Genomic DNA, 17356 nt, shown 5'->3' on the forward strand with positions numbered 1-17356 from the left:
TCCGGAGTTTAAAGCGTCACGAAAGGCCGAGGCAGGCATCTGTCGGAGTCGCTGAGTGGCAGACGAGAGGGACAACTACTCCGTACTTTGGTCCCTATGGCAGAGATCAGAGGTGCGGAGTAGGAGTATCATGGGTATCGACTATGGTCATGTCCAGGTATCATGATGATCCTCCCTCGCCTCCTCCTCTGCCCTCTCGTTCTGGATCGCCCTGGGCGCCGCTGATCATTCTTCTTCGTGGGTAGATCCCCGCGCTGCTGACTGCAGTTGGGCCTCCCCGCCATCGAATGGCACCGATGATGATAAATCTCCCGCGCCAGTATTATTCTTGCCACAGCATTATTACTGTAAGGCTGCCCTGCTGCGGTGATCAGATAAGCCTGGACTCGTGGCCAGCGACGAGCGCGGAGACTGCCCGAATCCAGACTTCAGAATATGCAATGCTGGAATCAAGAATCAAGATAACAAACCCTGTCAATATTAGATGCGAGGAATTACCTCATGAGCGATCATCTGCCGGTACTGGACTGTACGTGACGACGCTTCTACGGATTTGATAATAATAATGCTGGTCACTTGTAGGAGCGTAACAAGGGGTCCTTGACAACCAGAGCATCAATCAAGACCACAAATCCCTCCCCCGTCCCCGTCACCACCATCACCCCCTCCCGACGCAGTGGCAGAGCACAGCGTCTCCCAGAGAATCCTTTGGATCCTTTGGATCCTTTATCTTTTTATTACACTACATATTCGGAGTATTCTCTCCACGCTGTGCAGGGCCCGGTGTCCTGACTCTTGGCTCCCACCCCGGCCAATGGGTTGATGGGTTTTGCCCGCATCGCATCTCGGGATGTCATGAAACCGTCCCACCTAAACTCTATCCTTCTAGGACCGACCTGGCCGTGGAGGGGCCTCCCGACAAGGGGCCTTCTAGTATCTGCTGGAAGATTCTTATTATTACATACGCAGATATACAACCACACACTGCATTTGCATCAAGTGGCGCGGCCACGCTGCACACTTCGAGATTTTCACGGCTATGAAGCAGAGGCAGCAACCATATCACAAACACGCAATACATTGACATTGTCGCTTATCCGTGCTCATCTGATCGGGATCTCGAGAGCCTGATCGAGTACTGTACTGTACTGTAATATACAAAGTGACACAGACCAACACGTATCAAGGTAACCAGCCACGACACCTGACCCATGACAAAGGATCAGCCCTTTCCCAGTCCCGTCGCTGGTCCAGTCCGAGTTCCAGGTGCAGCCGGAGACTTCGCCCATGTGGCATCGCAATATGAGAGACCAGCTTTTCCCAGCGCTCAAAGGTATCAAATCTCCAAAGGAACAAAACGCCAGACAAATGCTAAACGAAAGCACAAAGGTGCGCGCTGCACATCGCTGAAATCTACAATATCAATAGGCAAGTGAAATCGGATTCGTCGTCATCCAAATCGGAGAGGCCCGGACCGGAGCACCAGGCATATCGTTTTAAGAAAAACCGCCTTTCAGACTTCTTCGGTAAACCTCGACGTATGTGAATCATGCGAAGGCTGAGAGCGTCCAAGACCGGGCCGTCGTGGTGGTACATTTAGTGGGGGCGGATTCATTGTGAATGGGCCTTGCTGTGTAACGGGTGTTCTTGCTGGGCTGGGCCGTATAACAGGTATCCCACTGTCTCGTTTCCTTGATGGGTGTCCAGGTGACGAGGGGGGGCTTGAAGTCCCACCATAGGAGGCTTGCGAATCTCGGAAGAATGACGCCGCAATCAGTGTATTTCCATCATCTCCATAGCCATCTCCGCCCGTCCGTAGGACCGAGGGTAGCTTCCTTCCAGAGACCCTATAGAAGCCTCGCTCGCCAGTAGCCGCAGGCGTTACATCTCGGTTCGTTTCTGCATTCTGAGATGGCCTCTTATATCCCGTCAGGCTGGCCAGGGCAGCAGGAACGGCGTGGATCAAAGATCGTCGTTCCACCATCCCCCCGGACGGCCCAGAGGGCGCTCCCCCAGTAACCGTACGATTCCCAGTTGCTCCGCCATCCCCCAGAGGCATCCTATTCTGTTTCTGCTTCCACCACTTCAAGATAAAAAGTAAAGCGAGTATTATAAGGCTTGCGCCAGCAACACTTCCCACGACACTGCCCACAACAACGGGAGTCGGGGTTGCTGCGGCTCTACCCGTGTCAGAACCGCTTGTAGAAGTTGTTGTGTCGGAGGCTCCAGTAGCAGAGGTGGTTCCCGCTCCCCCAGCGATAATCCCTGCCCCACTAGTCGCTGTCGCTTGGACGTATGCACCGGATGAGGAATCTGGAAAGTACGAATACGAATACGAAGACGACGAGGACTGAGACAAGAAGGTTGAGGAAGAGGAGGAAGAGGAGGAAGAGAAGGACGACGAGGACGATGTTGATGCGGATGTTGATTTGGTCGAGGAGCCACTAGAAGAGGAGCTGCTAGTAGATCTTAAGTAGGTGACCGAGGATCTCGATGAAGAGATGGTCGAGTTGGAAAAGGCATTGGATAAGCCACCTGAGCTTGAAATTACTAGAAGCCTCGTCAGCAAGTGATGCCTTTCCACGTTCTTCTAAAACATACAACTGGTTGAATTAGCGTTAACGCTGAGTGAAGAGAAGGTTGTGGGTATCGAAGGAGTGGATGTCAGCGCAATTGGTGTGCTCGGACTGGGAATCAAAGAGAGTGTTGTTTGAACGGACGAGTCTGGTCCTGGTGTCGCAGATGAGGGCAGCGGCGTCGAACTGGTGATCTCCGGGGCCACAGGCGTTAGGATCGCAGACAAAAAGGGATCAGTTGGCGCGGGCGATGGACTTTCGGTCGTATCGGGGAGCGTCTGTAGGGAGTAGGTATTGCCCGTGGGGACGACATTGACCTGCTGGATGATGGACACAGTCTGGATGACCTCGGTCACCGTGGATGACGATGACGATGATGACGGTGACGGTGACGGTGATGCGGCGGCCTGTCTCCTGTGGAGATAGTAGTGGTGATGGTGCTGGAGATGTTGATGCTCTCGATGAGCCATGTCGTGCCGGGCCAGAAGGAGTGATGGCCGGGCGGGTTCGTCGTCGCTCATGGCGGCGCCGGGTGCTGCTGTCTACAGCGCTCTGATGCGTAGAGTGCGCGAATTGACGCGTGTGTACGGGGGAAGTCGTCAGCTCATGGCCATCGTGAATCGTGAAAGAAGAGGAGTTCCAAAAGTGAGGAGGGAGGAGGAGGTCCAGGGCGATGGTCCAGCCATCAAATTTCGCTTGTGCCTGGGGGGGGCTCGTGTTTGTCTGTCCGTAACGAGGGACCATCCCAGGGTCTCGTCGCATTGGCCAATGAGCAGCAGAAGCGAGACATGCCAGTAATTGCGCTCGGCTAATAATGGGTCTAGATGCATAAAATTGCACAAACGTCATATAGTCCTGTATAAAAATATCCCGATGTCTGGACCGCTGCGGATAGTCCCATCACCTAGGTTACTACGGGGCAGTCGTACCTGGGTGGCCGTAGTGGATACCTTGTAGCCTGAGGCAGAGATGTACAGTACCTTACTGCCCCGCTGATAACGACGCGACGACTGACCCTGATTATTCTGATACTGAGAGTTTGAGACTGAGCACATCGGCACAGCCCTGCAACCCCCAGAACTCTTCAATGGACCTGCAAAGTGCAGCATCTCTACCTATTTATATGCAGTACACTGTATTCTTATATTAAACCCTACACCAGAGTTAATTCTGCCGCAACCTAGCCTGTGTAGCCGGTGTAGCCTCACCAAATCTTACAATACTATACTAATAGTAGAGCAACGAGAAGAGAATACATCCAACCTCAGACATATCTACCTTATACTGCACCCATCATGGCGACTCCTGCTCAACTGGCCGAAAAGGTCAGACAGGATCGCGCGGGTCTTGAACGAAGCATCCCTCGTCCGACCCCTCCCCCGCTCCCGCCGCGTGCCAAGTCCGCCCCCGCTCCGCCTCCCCCTGCCTCTCCTCCTCCATACTCCTTTGACGATGCCGAAAGGGGTAAGCTGATCTCCGAGCAATGGCACTCTGATGATCCCAGATCATCATCGACGCTGTCGTTGGTGCCCTCAGAGTCGGGAGAGGACGGCGGCCGTCGAACTTTGTTGCTCATCTACATCCATGGCTTCATGGGCAACGAGACCAGTTTCCAGAGCTTCCCAGCACATGTTCACAATCTTCTCACCATTGCCCTCGCAGAGACGCATGCTGTGCACACCAAGATATACCCTCGATATCAGTCGAGGAAGGCTATAAACTTCGCGAGAGATGATTTCAGTACTTGGTAAGCTCTTCTTCCTGCGTTGGATCCTCTTCAGCTGACGCCTGCTAGGTTAGAGCCACATGAGAATCGCCATACAGATGTAATTCTGCTAGGCCACAGCATGGGAGGGATATTATCTGCAGAGGTTGCCTTGAAACCATCCGATTCTCCAGCTAATGGGAAGCCGTTTCAACACCGGATATTGGGGACAATCAATTTTGATACTCCATTTCTGGGAATGCATCCTGGGGTCGTAGTAAGTGGAATAGGTAGTTTGTTTCGCCCTGCGCCGGAACCCCCAAAATCAAATCAGTGGCAGTCCTCGACGAGTGGAACAGATACTCCATATGGGTCTGATGAAGCATCTACCTCATCCCAAAGTCATACACCTTCGATGGCTAACTCGGAAAACTCCTCACAACTGAGCCTTGTTCAAAGCCTCGCATCATCATTTACACTTCCTTCGCCGAAGGATCCATTTTTCAATCCCGCATTTCCAAATGATGTTCGACGACCGGAAAGAACGGGATTGTCCAGCGTCTTGCATTTTATCAACAAGCACTCGGATGGCCTAGCCTCTGCAACAAAGCAGTACTTTATGTCACATTTAGAATTTGGGGGATGTCTAGCAGATTATCCCGGTCTAAAGAACCGTTATGAGAGGCTACGGGCCTTGGAGGATGTTGTCGGGCTAGCAGGTCGAGATCGTCCTGGCTATGGATCTTCTACCAGGTGCATTAGATTCGTCAATTACTACACTGCAAGTACCGGGAGAGTGAAGGCACCGAAAACGCCGTCTGGGCAGACTATGGACCAAGGTGAACATCTCGAGCCTATGGAAGCTCAGATGAAGGATATGAGTTTAGAAGATTCAGAGAGTCACTCCTCCACACTGAGTCCCAGCCTCTCCAGCGGAGAGCAGACAAATGGCGTTACTACTCCCCAGCAAGTTGGAAAGGAACCGGATGCATCAGCGATTAAGGCTCAAATGCAAGACCTGGGCGAGAACTCGGGAATACAGGACGACGTCCAGGAGCCTCCGGAAATGCGCCACATTGACTCAGTGCCTATTGATGATGATGAAGAGCCCCCAGTACCGGTGGCAATCATTGAAAGCACAGAAACAGAATTAGAAGCTACCCCTCCCCAGTCTCAGCCATCATCTATCCAACCACCATTGCCTCCTCTTCCCGAAGTTCCTACCGAACCAGAACTAATCGATCTAAGCCTTTACACAGACAAAGATTCGCGCAAAATAGCGGAAAAGGAGCAAAAGCGGGTGATGAAAGTCTATCAGCAAGCCGTCAAGGACCGCGAAAACGCTATCAAAGACCGCCGCAAGCTGCTCGAGAAACGGGAGAAGAAAGCGCGCCAGGAGCGCGAGAAGGCAGTAAAAGCCGAAGAGAAGCAACGCTTGAAGCAAGAGAAAGAGGAAGAAAAGCATGAGCCCGCCCCGCCCCAACACCTCGAACGCGAGCGCCAGGAATCCACAGCTTCGTCTTCAACGCAGGAAAAGCCGAAGAGAGATAAGAAGTTCTGCATGCTGCCACCGGGATCCGGAGGCAAGAGGGACAGGTGCTGGGTTAGGGTGTATATGGAGGGAGTGGACGAGGTCGGGGCGCACTGCGGACTCTTCTTCCCGGGCCCGCAGTACGAGAGTCTGGTCGGGGATGTAGGGGCCAGGGTTGAAGACTGGGTGCGTAAAGATGCGGAGAGGAGAAGGGCGCTCGAGATGAGGGCGTGAGAGTGATAATTCCTTCGAGACCGGACGCTCGGTGGCTGTTATGCAAGCATATTCATGAGTGTACAGTACATTGGAGATACCCCAGAGAAACACGAACCTGGTTAGATAGATCTAGAAACTTAGATTGCTCACTGCATGTCATTCATTATCCCCATGTCTCTACTCCACTTCATTGAAAGACTATCTACCTACCTTACGGGGCGAACATCCCACCCCACGCATTCCAAATTAAATACCTGACTCCCATCTAGATAAGGTAGGAACAAATACTCCATACTATATATGTATCCCTCCCCAATCCTCTTCTCAAAATTCAAAAAATCAAAAATCAAAAATCAAAAACCAGCCAACACCAAAAACTCTCCCGCAAGATCTCAAGATCCCTCGTTAAGAGAAATCATAACCGAGATCTCAGCACATACACATGGCCTGCTGGCCCAATGGCAAGGCGCTTGACTACGAATCAAGAGATTGCAGGTTCGATCCCTGCGTAGGTCACTACTTTATCATCTATATCATAGGATAATATTATCCTATGAACTTGCTTTTTTTTCTGTGATTTTTGGTTTTTTTGGCTCGTTGTTGGGGGTTGGAGAAGGGGAGGGGAGGGGAGGGGAGGAATTTTTTTTTTTTGGAAGGCGGGGCTGCTTTGGAAGCTTTTTGAAAATCTTTTTTATTTTTTAAGGGGACGGAGGGTTGGGTATAGTCTATCCATCTACCTTACTTAATTGAACGATATGCTCAAAAAGGAGAGAGAGGAAGAGCCAGGTGATGAGAGAAGGCGGGGCAGTTCTCTCTCTCTCCCCCCCCCCTTTTTTCCCCCTTACCCCCGAACCTCACTCACACTTCCCGACCCCAGCCCACCCCATCCTATTCCTTAGGCACACTATATACATCCATCGCTCATTATAACTATATATTCACCTACGGATCGGGTCAATCATGACGGTTTTCTCGATCTTGATCTCGATGTATTATTCCCCCCCCCCGCCCCCCAAAAAAAAAGAAAAGAAAAATATTTTGGGAGTGAAAAGAAAGAAAGAAAGAGAATCGATTAGTTAATCAATCAATCAAAGAGGAAAAACGGCTTGTATATCCATGCTATTTTACTTCCATTAATCAATTACTTCACAGATCACGAGGAGGTGGGTTTTGAAAGAAGGGGGGGGGGGGGAATGCGGAATAGATAAGATAATCTGTGCGCATTCTTTTTTCTTAGAGGGGATTTACATAAGAGGTATTGTACCTTTAGGTAAAGTAGGGAGGAATCTCATCCTTCTTGTATAAATAGTCTAGAATCATCATTCTATGATTATAAGTTAGCAAGTAAGTACCTACCTAGGTAGGCAGCTAGATGTTGTTTTGGTGTGAAACGAGTAGAAAATAAAAGGATATGCTTAGAAGGCCTTCTTCTTGCTTTTTTGATATGGAATAGAAATAGATGATAATACTCATTATCCCACTCGATATTCTTGGTCTAGAAGGACTTACTTACTTACGATCAAGGGGAGCGTACCTAGTTTTGCCTAGGCGTAGGTAGCATCAAATCAAACCTCTAGGTTCTATATACTATATAATACATAGATTTACATGTAAAATCTTCAAGTAGGTATGAGGCGTTGGCTATCTATTCTCCGGGCTCCATTCCTAACCTATTTTCTCCAGATGCGATTTTCTGCCAACCATTACCTGTGTAATTTCCAAGGTACTGCCGAAGTGGGTAGATAATCCGGATACACCACAAATTGCTTGATCAAAGTCCAATATCGATACTTGAGAAATTTACCTCCCGAAAGAGCGCCACTTTGCCTTTCTAGCCTCGACATAAGTCTTGCTCTCAATAGCCGCCTTGATCCCGTAGAAGCCGCTAAAGGGCCACATGGAACGGAGGCGCGGTTGTTTCTTCTGCGCCGCCTTCTCGGCCTCGACATCGACCTTCACCTTCTCGTAGACGCTCGGCAGCGACGTCGCATTGTACTTCTCGCGCAAGCCGCGATACCACGGCTCGTCATACATGGCCCAGAATTCCGGCTCGTCGTAGTACGTGTGCGCGTAGAGCCATTTCATGCCGCCCAGCTCCCGCAGCTTGCGCTCGAGATCCCGGTTGGCGGCCAGGAAGTCGTCGTGCTTCTGCGGACCCCAGCCCCAGAGTCCGATGTTCAGCATTTGCTTGAGCGTTTTGCCGTCGGCTTCGTACTCGTTCGAGTGTGGGTGCATCGTGGGTAGTGGGTTTTGCTTCAGTGGGCAGAGCCAGAGCGGATAGATGCCAAAGGCTTTGTCTGTGTAGTCGACGAATTGCTCAGCCGTGGAGTATGGCAGTGCCAGATCTTGGACCACGTACTTCGAGGATTGCCCGCTGGCGTGTAAAGCGGTGTACATCATCCGTGTGTGGAGGAAGTCGTCTAACCACCATCGGGTGAAGCGGTTGAAGGGGAAGTGGAAGTAGTCGAATGCTGAAGCTCCTACCCAGAAGCCGCCACGGTCATACCGGAACAGGTACTCAGGTAATGGGATAGCTTCTGTAACTGCTCCAACCCCTTTAGAAATCGCATCCTGAACGTGCAGATAGTACCAAGGATCACTTGCGTCGCTGAAGCGTTGGACTCGAATGCCATCCTTTAAATCATTGGTCATACGCCCGGTAATTACGGCTCCCTTTGTCTTCGAGAACATGATCCCATCGACATAATCCAAGTCCTGATCCGCGGTAAACTCTTGAAGCTTCTGAATAGCCTCCGCCATGCCTGACACGGGATGATATGTGGTCTCGACGTATTTCTTGGCTTCGCGGAGTTGGAGCTCAACCAGAGTTGTGACGCCGAACGTTCCCACCGCACCAGCTGCACCATTGAAGAGATCCGGCTTCTCTGTAGGGGAAGTCTTGACAACCTCGCCATCTGCCATCACCATCTCCACATAATTGATCGTCCTGTCGAAAAAGCCGTGTTTAAAAGAGCTGCTCTCCCCAGAGGTGCCAGAATATCCCCCTCCCACTGTGATGCCCGGAAACTCCATTACCACAGGGGGTACAAGATTATGCTCCAGCGTCTTCTCCACCAGCCGGTCCATAGGAACGTTCGGTTCCACCAGACATGTTTTCCTCTCTTTATCGACGCTCAGGACATGTGAAAGGCTGCTTGTATCGACCAAGTGCTTCTTGAGTGTTGATTGCCTCGTGCTGTTGGTCGAGCCGTGGAATATGCGGAACTTCTCCTTTCGTTCGTAGAAACCACGCACCTGGGCAGATATTTCCTGGACGGTTTTATTATGACGCTCTATTGAGCTCGAGGGGGAGCTGCTTGTGGAGGATTGTCGAACTGCGCGAGCCAGCCGGAAGGAGGAGGTGATTTTTCGGACCGCGGTGGCCGCGGGTCTGTAAAGATCCATTCTGAGACCTTGGTACTAGAAGCACCGGCAATGATGCTCTGCTAGATAATTAACATGCTGCAACGACTCAATGCATATATGCTGGTGTGGCCTACGAACCTGCAGCTCTTGCTGTGTCTGAGCCCCACGGCGAGTCTGCAGAGCTGGGACTGACCGGAGGTAACCCTGCGTTAGGATACCGATTATTCGATACCCTAATGGGAACAATTGAGCCCTTGAAGCAGTCGAGGCCACCGGAGGCCTTCAATTGAGATGCACCAGTGGTGGAAAAATGAGGCTCTGGGTTGATCGGCGGCGACACGGGTATCTGATTAAGTTTAGTAAAAGCACTATAAAGTGGAGCTTCCAGAAGCCAGCTTCTCATGTAATGATGTAATGCGGCTCGCATACAGAGGAATGCCAAGCAGCAAATTGTCAATTTTGAAATATTTGAAGGGATTTCCAGCTTGGTTTTGCTTCTATTGATTCAGGTGCATGCCATTGCACACAGCATCTTGCCAGATGTATCTTTGTATACGAGTTACAACTCCTGTACGAACAGCCTAAACGATTTCGAAGAAAAGTAGCTGCATAGTAACATTAATTATTCAAGAGAGAGGATTTATCGCCAAGACTTTGATGTAAATTAATTACAGGCCATTATCAAGAGGAAGAGACATTGTTTCGTGATCCTCGAGATAGGAACACGCTAATACTGTCGGGTACCTGAAGGTACAAACGCGGGTGCACGTGATATTTCCGGAATCACTTCCGAAATGGACCGCCGAGAAGAAACTCCAGGTACGCAACCATACAGAGTCAAAGTCAACACAACAAATAGACCAATAGACATGGCAATATCAACTTACGCTGTATCGTAAGTGCAACTAATCCCAGTCTTGCCAGCTTAGAAAATCGCCAAGATATTCGGCGGACTGGCTACCCCACCGGGCACATTACAAACCTCACTGGTGACGAAAAAGCTCCAGCGCTTCTCCTTCTTACAATAGGCGGCCAGTTTTTCGAGATCGAAGAGCTCACCGATGGGCATTCCCCAGCCCGCGAGGAGGACTTCGTGGAGGGAGTAGGATTGTTGCGTTGCTGCTCATATTGCGTTTAGAGAGATGATGAGTGCGGAGGAATGGGAGAGCGGGGTCTGTCTGGGGAAGAAGACTGTAGTGGGGATGGGAATTGGGGAAGACGAGGAAAATGGGAAACTTACGCCAGCATTCGAAACTTGGCTGGTCCCCTGCAACAGCGGAGAAGTTCTCCCATATCCATCTCAACATCTCTTCGCTCTGCTCTACGCCACTGAATGTTGGGGGCATAACATCCTTCAGGGCGCTCAGTTCCTCTTCACTCATCTCATTATGCGCCGCCATATATCCTGCTCATTTGTCAACCGATATTCTGCTTCTTCCTGATTCTGCTCATTCCTGAACGGAATCCCTATAGGACCAGGATGCCAGAACTCACCGGAACGAATGAGCAAAATATCCCCAAACTTAATCTCCGTCCCTTGTGCTTCGGCGGTAGCCTTCAAGTATTTTAAAGGGATGGAGCCGGTTTTGAAAGGGTCGTAGGGAATAGGTGGGTCTTGGGCTAGTCGCCAGGAGTGGAAATCTAAGAGGATTCCTCTGCCCACGATACCCTGTTCCGCCATTGCTGTTTCGTTGTTAATTTTACCTCTTTTATCACTCTCTCCCTAAACGCAGAGCTCAAGTGAACAGAGGGAAAAACAACACGAACCCTGAATCCCCAATATCTCACTCCGCCCATCCCTCGTCGTATTCCCCTTCTCGAAACCTTCACCATGGATCTGCTCCAACGTAACTCCATTATAAAACCTTTCTTTCACCATCAGTCTCTTTTCTCTCAGTCCCCAACTCTCCTCACCCCCTCCCCTCACCCCCACCCCTCAACACCAAAAAAACCCCCCTCCAAAAAGAAACCAGACAGTATCACATCACATATACACAAGAGCAGAAGAAAAAAAACTCACCTCCCCTCTTTCTGATACGCAAAATGCCTCAACCCATCCCACTGACTACTGACCTGCGAATTAAAAGTCCAAATATCATCATTCACGACGCGGGGCGCCTTATGAATCACATCGTGATGAAAAAGCGCGCGCTGAAAAAACGATTTCTTGCTCGCGGTTTGCGCGTTCAGGGGCCAGTTTAGTGATATCCTATTTTTTCCCCCTTTAATCACTTCCCCTCTCCCCAAAAAAACACAGAGTCCCGACAAAACATACGTACCTATATCCACACCTAACCTCCCCCCTAACAGCATCAAGCACCCTCTCATCATCCAACCTGCGTAGCGCTCCCAACTCATCATCCTCTCCGTATAGTCCCCACGCTGAGAGATAAGGATCTCCTGCCCGGAGTGGCAGCGCGTCGAATGGTGGGATCTTGTTCTTCTTGTTGGGCTGGGGGTTTTCCATCTTTTTTTGGTTTCTGGCTTTTGGTTGCGCTGTTTTTAGGGTTTGAAAACTAAAAGTTGAATGAATGAATGAAAGACAGAGAGAGGTAGAGAGGTAGAGATAGAGGGAGAGAGAGATACCTTACCTTACCTTACCTTACCTTTGGTAGATGAGAGAAGTGGGGTATATCTACATCCATTCCTCATCTTATTTGCGGGGACCGCATACAAACACGGATATACATATACCGAAGCCTACCTTACCCACCTTACCTTACCTTACCTACCTTACCTTACCTAAGCCGAAGCGGAGAAGCCAAGCAAACCAACGTACCTAGCTAGAGTATCCATAGAGGTGTGCGTATAAAATCGATCAATTGCTTTTTTGTCCGAAGATCGTTCGATTGGTTAATAATATTGATGTTGCCGGTGCCACCCCCTCATCACTTACATCACATCATCCCCACTCGACTCGACTCGATTCGATTCGATTCGACCCCCTTTTTTTTTAAAGGGCTCGGTTAGATGGATGGAAAGCTTGGAAAGCTTGGAAAGAAGGTTGTGGAGTGGAGTGGAGTGTGGGTGGAGTGTGGGTGGGTACGGGGTTGGTACAGCACTGCACAGCACGTGTAGTTTGTAGTTTGTATGCACGGCGCAAAAGATATAATCGAAGAAGAGGCGAGTCACGACAATACAAGGTAATGGATGTAAATTTCATTTTTCAATTAAGCAACGAGAGGGTACTTGAATTTCATAGATCATCAGTTTTAATTTCGTCCCAGTGGTTTTCCCACCTTCCCATCCATGCCTTCCATGCCTTGCCTTGCCGTTCTTCCTCTCCTTCCGCTCATCAAACACATTAAAAGTTATCATCATCTACTAGTTTTATTTAAAGACGGCTGTTGGCGCTTCCCGCAGCGGCGCTCTTGGGAGCAGGGGCCAGCTTCTCGGTAGCCTCCGCGATTCTCTTGCCCAGTTCCTTGTCGACGTTGGAGAACATCTCGTATGTGCGCTTGCGGGTGTCCTCCTTGGCGGCCGCCAGATGGGTCGAGACGTTGGTGACAAAGTTGTCCTGCTGGCCGGGCTGTCTGCCTAGGACGTCCCAGAGTCCCTTGGCTTGGACGTAGTCCTCGGCGGTGACCTCCGACAGGTAGGAGACGGCGGCACCGACCCACTTCTCGTGGTCGTTGGTGGCGCGGACCGGCTTGTAGGTCAGCTGGCGGTAGGAAGAGGGGTAGTTGGGGTTGGCGCCGTAGTTGCCGTTGACGGCCATGAAACCATCACGCTGGAAGGGGTTGAAGGCGCGGAGGGGAGCGTTGACGGGGATCTGTTGGTAGTTGACACCGAGACGGTAGCGGTGGGTGTCGGGGTACGAGAAGAGACGGGATTGGAGGACGGGGTCGGCAGAAGGCTCGACACCAGGGACCAAGTGGGATGGTGAGAAGGCAGCTTGCTCGATCTCGGCGAAGTAGTTCTCAGGGTTCTTGTTGAGGGTGAGCTTGCCGAATGGTCGCAGTGGGACCTCCTTTTGTGGCCAGACCTTGGTCAGGTCGAAGATGTTCCAGCGGAACTTCTCGGCTTGCTCAGGGGAGAGGACCTGAACGTAGACGGTCCACGATGGGTAGTCGCCCTTCTGGATAGCCTCAAAGAGGTCCTGGGTATGCCAGTCTGGGTTGTCACCAGCAAGCTTGCCGGCCTCCTCGTTGTTCAGGGTCTTGATCCCCTGGTCGGTCTTCAAGTGGATCTGGACGTAGTTGAAAGTTCCGTCCTTCTTGATCCACTTGAAGGTGTGGCCAGAGTAACCGTTCATGTGACGGTAGGAGTATGGGGTACCACGGTCACTGAAGAGCGTCATGACCTGGTGGATGGCCTCCTGGTGGGTGGAGAGGTAGTCCCAGAACATGGTGGCATCCTTCAGGTTGGTTTGGGGGTTGCGCTTCTGAGTGTGGATGAAGAGGGGGAACTTGCCCGGCTCGCGGAGGAAGAAGACGGGGGTGTTGTTGTATACCCAGTCCCAGTTACCCTCGTCGGTGTAGAACTTGACGGAGAAGCCTCGGGGGTCACGAGCCGAGTCAGCAGAGCCCTTCTCGCCTCCGACAGTTGAGAATCGAGCGACGGCGGGGGTCTTCTTGCCAACCGTCTTCAGCATGTCAATGGTGGTGATGTCGCTGATATCGTGGGTGACCTCGAACTCTGCACGGGCATGTTAGCACATCTCAGCATGACCGGACGGGGACAGCATTGGGCCAACATACCTCCATAAGCACCCGCACCCTTGGCGTGGACAACACGCTCCGGGATACGCTCACGATCGAAATGGGCAAGGAGATCAATCAAGTGAAAGTCCTGAAGCAAGATGGGGCCATTCTGGCCAATTCTCTGGAATTCCTCCGGGTGGCGGACGGGGCATCCGTTGGAGGTTGTGTAGGTAGGCTTCTCATTGTACCTGAAGGTGGAAGCGGGCTTGCTGTCGGCGGTCATGGTTGCGATAGATGAACAAATAGGGGGTATTGAGTGAATGGGTTCTTCGAGTGAGGATAAAGGAGTTAATGGTTGATGGGAATTAAGCACTCTGGTCAACAGATACGAGATTCCTTGAGTGAGACAACACAAAGAATGGGAGAGAATGGGGGGCGGATATAGGTGGGATGGGGGGGAGCTTCTTAAGTAGACAGCGGGGGGGGAAAGGACAGGAGGGGCGCGCGAGCGGGGAAGGGCCAATAAGACGTGGCGAGTTTACAACGCAGCAATGAACAGTACAATACCGTCCAGCACGGAGCAATATTAGTCAAGCGGAGGGGTCTGGATGTGTTCGCTCTTGGTAATAGGAGCATTGTCTGGGCCCGCTGGGAATAGCTTCCCAGCATGTCGATTTGGGGTCGTTGACAAAGCGCCATGTTCTCGTTTGCTCCCGCCTTGGGTCCTCGATGGGCCCGTCGACACGGTCCCCACTTGGCAGGCTGATGGATGAGCAACAGCTGAGTAACGGGCGAGGAACGACGAGGACCTGGGTGCCAGCAGACACGACGAGAACATCGTCACTATCGTCATCCTGGCGCCCTTCTCTCTCTATTTCCTCTGGGCCACCAGGAGTTAACTCGGGATTGCATTGTCGTGGTGGTGGTATCGCTTGTCGCTGTTCAACTTCCTTGTCCCAGCTCTCTTTCGCCCTTTGCTCTTCTTCGCCACGCGGGAATAATTCTAGCTCCCCCGCATCTCGTCAAAGCTCCAGCCCACCTCCCACCGGCCGGCGCCACAATCCTTATCTCGCCTGGGAGCGCTGCATCATCCGACGACATCATCATCACGCCCGCCTAGTCCCATCCGCCATGGCACGATAGTATGATGCCATCTCTGAGACTCGTGCTGTAGCCCTTCACACCCTGGGCAAGACGCGTGTTGGTAATGAGACAGCCAAGACAGACTGTCCTTAGGGGTATCTCGAGCTATATCGCATGTACCTTGTGCTAGTGATTGCCCTACCATAAGGTAAGGTATCTTACATTATCTCCGCTCACCACTACTACTATCTATTCCAGGATCCCAAGGTCGACCAGCACAGGGCGGACCCGCAGAATAATAATAATACATACGGAGCATGGTGTACCAAAGGATGCCCTGTGGAGCCGCAGTCTGGAGTTGAGGCGCCGGCTAAGAGGTCAACCGTCAACAACTCAACGGGAATAAACTTCTCCCTTGAAAAAACCGAGAAAAAAGGGCAGAGAAAAGAAAGGGGGCCAGAAAGTACCCTGGTTACTCTACCTATGGCCTCCCGGGAATACCTATCGGGCTTCCGACTACCGCGAGTCATCGACGATGCTCATCATACGATGCGACGAGCTTCACCGCCTGGTCGTCGTCGACCTGCTGTAAGGACCCTACCGTGTATTGGTGTAGTTCCGCCATCTTGGAGTCACGTGCGGATATTACCATGCTATACCTTACCTGCCTCTGGACAGCATCGAGGTGCTTGCTTGCTTGCTTGCTCGCTGTGCATAGAAAAAGGAAACCGTGAAACACAATGCCCCCCCCAAACTCAAGACCGATCATTGATACAGAGGGAAAAAGGAGTTCATTATTAGTCATGCTCCACGAATCTAAATGCTCGGCTCCAGCCAACGCTCAATATATCGTACCGTCCTTCATCCAACATCGTCCCTTGCTCCCCTTTTCCTGCCTCAATCGAACCAGGATATCAGAATTTCAAAAAAGCCCAGAGCCCAGCGATCGTCCTTTCTCCGTGATGTGCTCCAGGCGGACTGCCTCAATGGCAACCGTGGTGATGATACAAGCTGCTTTTCAGCTCCCTACGAGTCCTGCTGCACCGTTTGCTGCGTCCCATTAGCTCCCATCTAACCAGGTCTCCAACATGCACAGGCGGCCAAAGGTCATGGTTACTCACCACAAGCCAATCCATTCCCTCATCAACACCCCTCCCATCCACCGCACTGCAGGCGACGATACTCCAGTTCCGATCCCTCAGCTCCCCCAGCCTCAACACCTCACTGATTTCCCCCGCGCCCTTCGCCCCCGGCTGGTCCTGCTTATTCGCAAACACCAACAGCGCTGCGTCCTTCAACTCGTCTTCATTCAACATGGCTGCGAGCTCTTCGGATGCTGTTCCTAGCCGGTCGATATCAGTTGAATCGATCACGAAGATCACGGCGGCCGTGTTGGCATAGTAACATCGCCAGTAGGGTCTGATTGAGGTTTGTCCACCGAGATCCTATCCTCAACGCTTATTAGCAGGCGTGGATGGGTGGGAGGCAGGAGCGTCAAGAGAAGAAAAAGGGGACACGTACCCAGACGTTGAAATTCAGATTCTTATATGTGACCGACTCGACATTAAACCCAATCGTGGGTATCGTCGTAACGACTTCTCCAATCTACACGCGCATCAGTATTCATCCCCATGTACCCCGCTTGTGAAATGGAGAAGATGGCAGACCTTCAATCTGTAAAGCAATGTAGTCTTTCCCGCATTGTCCTATACCGCCACCGATTAGCTCCAGAGCAGAGCCCAAGGAAAGGGGGGGAGCAAAATACTAATCCCAGGATCAGTATCCGGATCTCCTTCTTCGCGAATAGCAGCCCCGACAACCACGACATACTAGCACCCATCTTGCTCGTTGTGCTCTTCCTCCCGATCTATATCTCTTCCACCTGTCTTGTTCCCAAGTGATCTCCCCTTCCCCTTATCTGGCCCCAAGTTCGTATCCTCAAGTTTTGTCGCGGAAGCTTCGTCTCGAGGGTGTGCACGTTGTTCGCGCGCCGTGTCTTTGGGTCGTGTTGTCCTCGTAGCAATTCTCGAGTTGGTGCTGGCCCTGACTCGCAATTTCCAATCCTCCTTTGACGTATTTCCAATCAGCTCTCGCCTCTCCTGCGGTTGCTTGGAGCCTCACCGAGCCACCCCCCGTCCGCGCTAAATTTTCTCGCGGCCTCAGGTACGCATATATACCGCTTTGGGGATCTATCACGTGGACGCGGAAAAAAAGTGGCGGCCTGAGGAGACGAGGG

General features: G+C 51.5%; 6 protein-coding genes across 6 annotated transcripts; 1 reads left to right on the forward strand and 5 right to left on the reverse strand.

The window, feature by feature from the left end:
* Positions 1 to 1064: 1064 nt before the first annotated feature.
* On the reverse strand, positions 1065 to 3243 carry M430DRAFT_35189 (hypothetical protein). Its single transcript, XM_024866696.1, has 2 exons — positions 2602 to 3243; positions 1065 to 2550 (listed from the first exon to the last, which is right to left on the reverse strand). Exons 1-2 carry the CDS (start codon positions 3095 to 3097, stop codon positions 1514 to 1516), a joined length of 1533 nt encoding a protein of 510 aa, XP_024721123.1. The 5' UTR covers positions 3098 to 3243; the 3' UTR covers positions 1065 to 1513.
* Positions 3244 to 3814: 571 nt separating this feature from the next.
* Positions 3815 to 6181, forward strand: M430DRAFT_66765 (hypothetical protein). The gene is made up of 2 exons (XM_024869244.1): positions 3815 to 4323; positions 4372 to 6181. The coding sequence occupies exons 1-2, from the start codon at positions 3872 to 3874 to the stop codon at positions 6044 to 6046; spliced, it is 2127 nt and encodes a 708-aa protein (XP_024721124.1). The 5' UTR covers positions 3815 to 3871; the 3' UTR covers positions 6047 to 6181.
* Positions 6182 to 7601: 1420 nt separating this feature from the next.
* On the reverse strand, positions 7602 to 9643 carry M430DRAFT_140339 (hypothetical protein). The gene is made up of 2 exons (XM_024862660.1): positions 9533 to 9643; positions 7602 to 9471 (listed from the first exon to the last, which is right to left on the reverse strand). The coding sequence occupies exon 2, from the start codon at positions 9431 to 9433 to the stop codon at positions 7829 to 7831; it is 1605 nt and encodes a 534-aa protein (XP_024721125.1). The 5' UTR covers positions 9434 to 9471; positions 9533 to 9643; the 3' UTR covers positions 7602 to 7828.
* A 245-nt stretch (positions 9644 to 9888) lies between these two features.
* M430DRAFT_35191 (hypothetical protein) lies at positions 9889 to 11962 on the reverse strand. Its single transcript, XM_024866697.1, has 6 exons — positions 11674 to 11962; positions 11415 to 11603; positions 11162 to 11259; positions 10889 to 11077; positions 10635 to 10799; positions 9889 to 10513 (listed from the first exon to the last, which is right to left on the reverse strand). The coding sequence occupies exons 1-6, from the start codon at positions 11859 to 11861 to the stop codon at positions 10320 to 10322; spliced, it is 1023 nt and encodes a 340-aa protein (XP_024721126.1). The 5' UTR covers positions 11862 to 11962; the 3' UTR covers positions 9889 to 10319.
* A 766-nt stretch (positions 11963 to 12728) lies between these two features.
* Positions 12729 to 14320, reverse strand: M430DRAFT_58879 (hypothetical protein; the record flags this gene model as incomplete). Its single annotated transcript, XM_024868762.1, has 2 exons — positions 12729 to 14032; positions 14095 to 14320. The coding sequence occupies 2 exons, from the start codon at positions 14318 to 14320 to the stop codon at positions 12729 to 12731; spliced, it is 1530 nt and encodes a 509-aa protein (XP_024721127.1).
* Positions 14321 to 16071: 1751 nt separating this feature from the next.
* On the reverse strand, positions 16072 to 17234 carry M430DRAFT_121623 (hypothetical protein). Its single transcript, XM_024861809.1, has 5 exons — positions 16886 to 17234; positions 16788 to 16826; positions 16642 to 16725; positions 16242 to 16565; positions 16072 to 16170 (listed from the first exon to the last, which is right to left on the reverse strand). Exons 1-5 carry the CDS (start codon positions 16958 to 16960, stop codon positions 16147 to 16149), a joined length of 546 nt encoding a protein of 181 aa, XP_024721128.1. The 5' UTR covers positions 16961 to 17234; the 3' UTR covers positions 16072 to 16146.
* Between the last annotated feature and the right edge of the window lie 122 nt (positions 17235 to 17356).

Source organism: Amorphotheca resinae (genome assembly GCF_003019875.1).
Source record: "Amorphotheca resinae ATCC 22711 unplaced genomic scaffold M430scaffold_6, whole genome shotgun sequence".
In the NCBI taxonomy this organism is placed as follows: Eukaryota; Fungi; Ascomycota; class Leotiomycetes; order Helotiales; family Amorphothecaceae; genus Amorphotheca; species Amorphotheca resinae.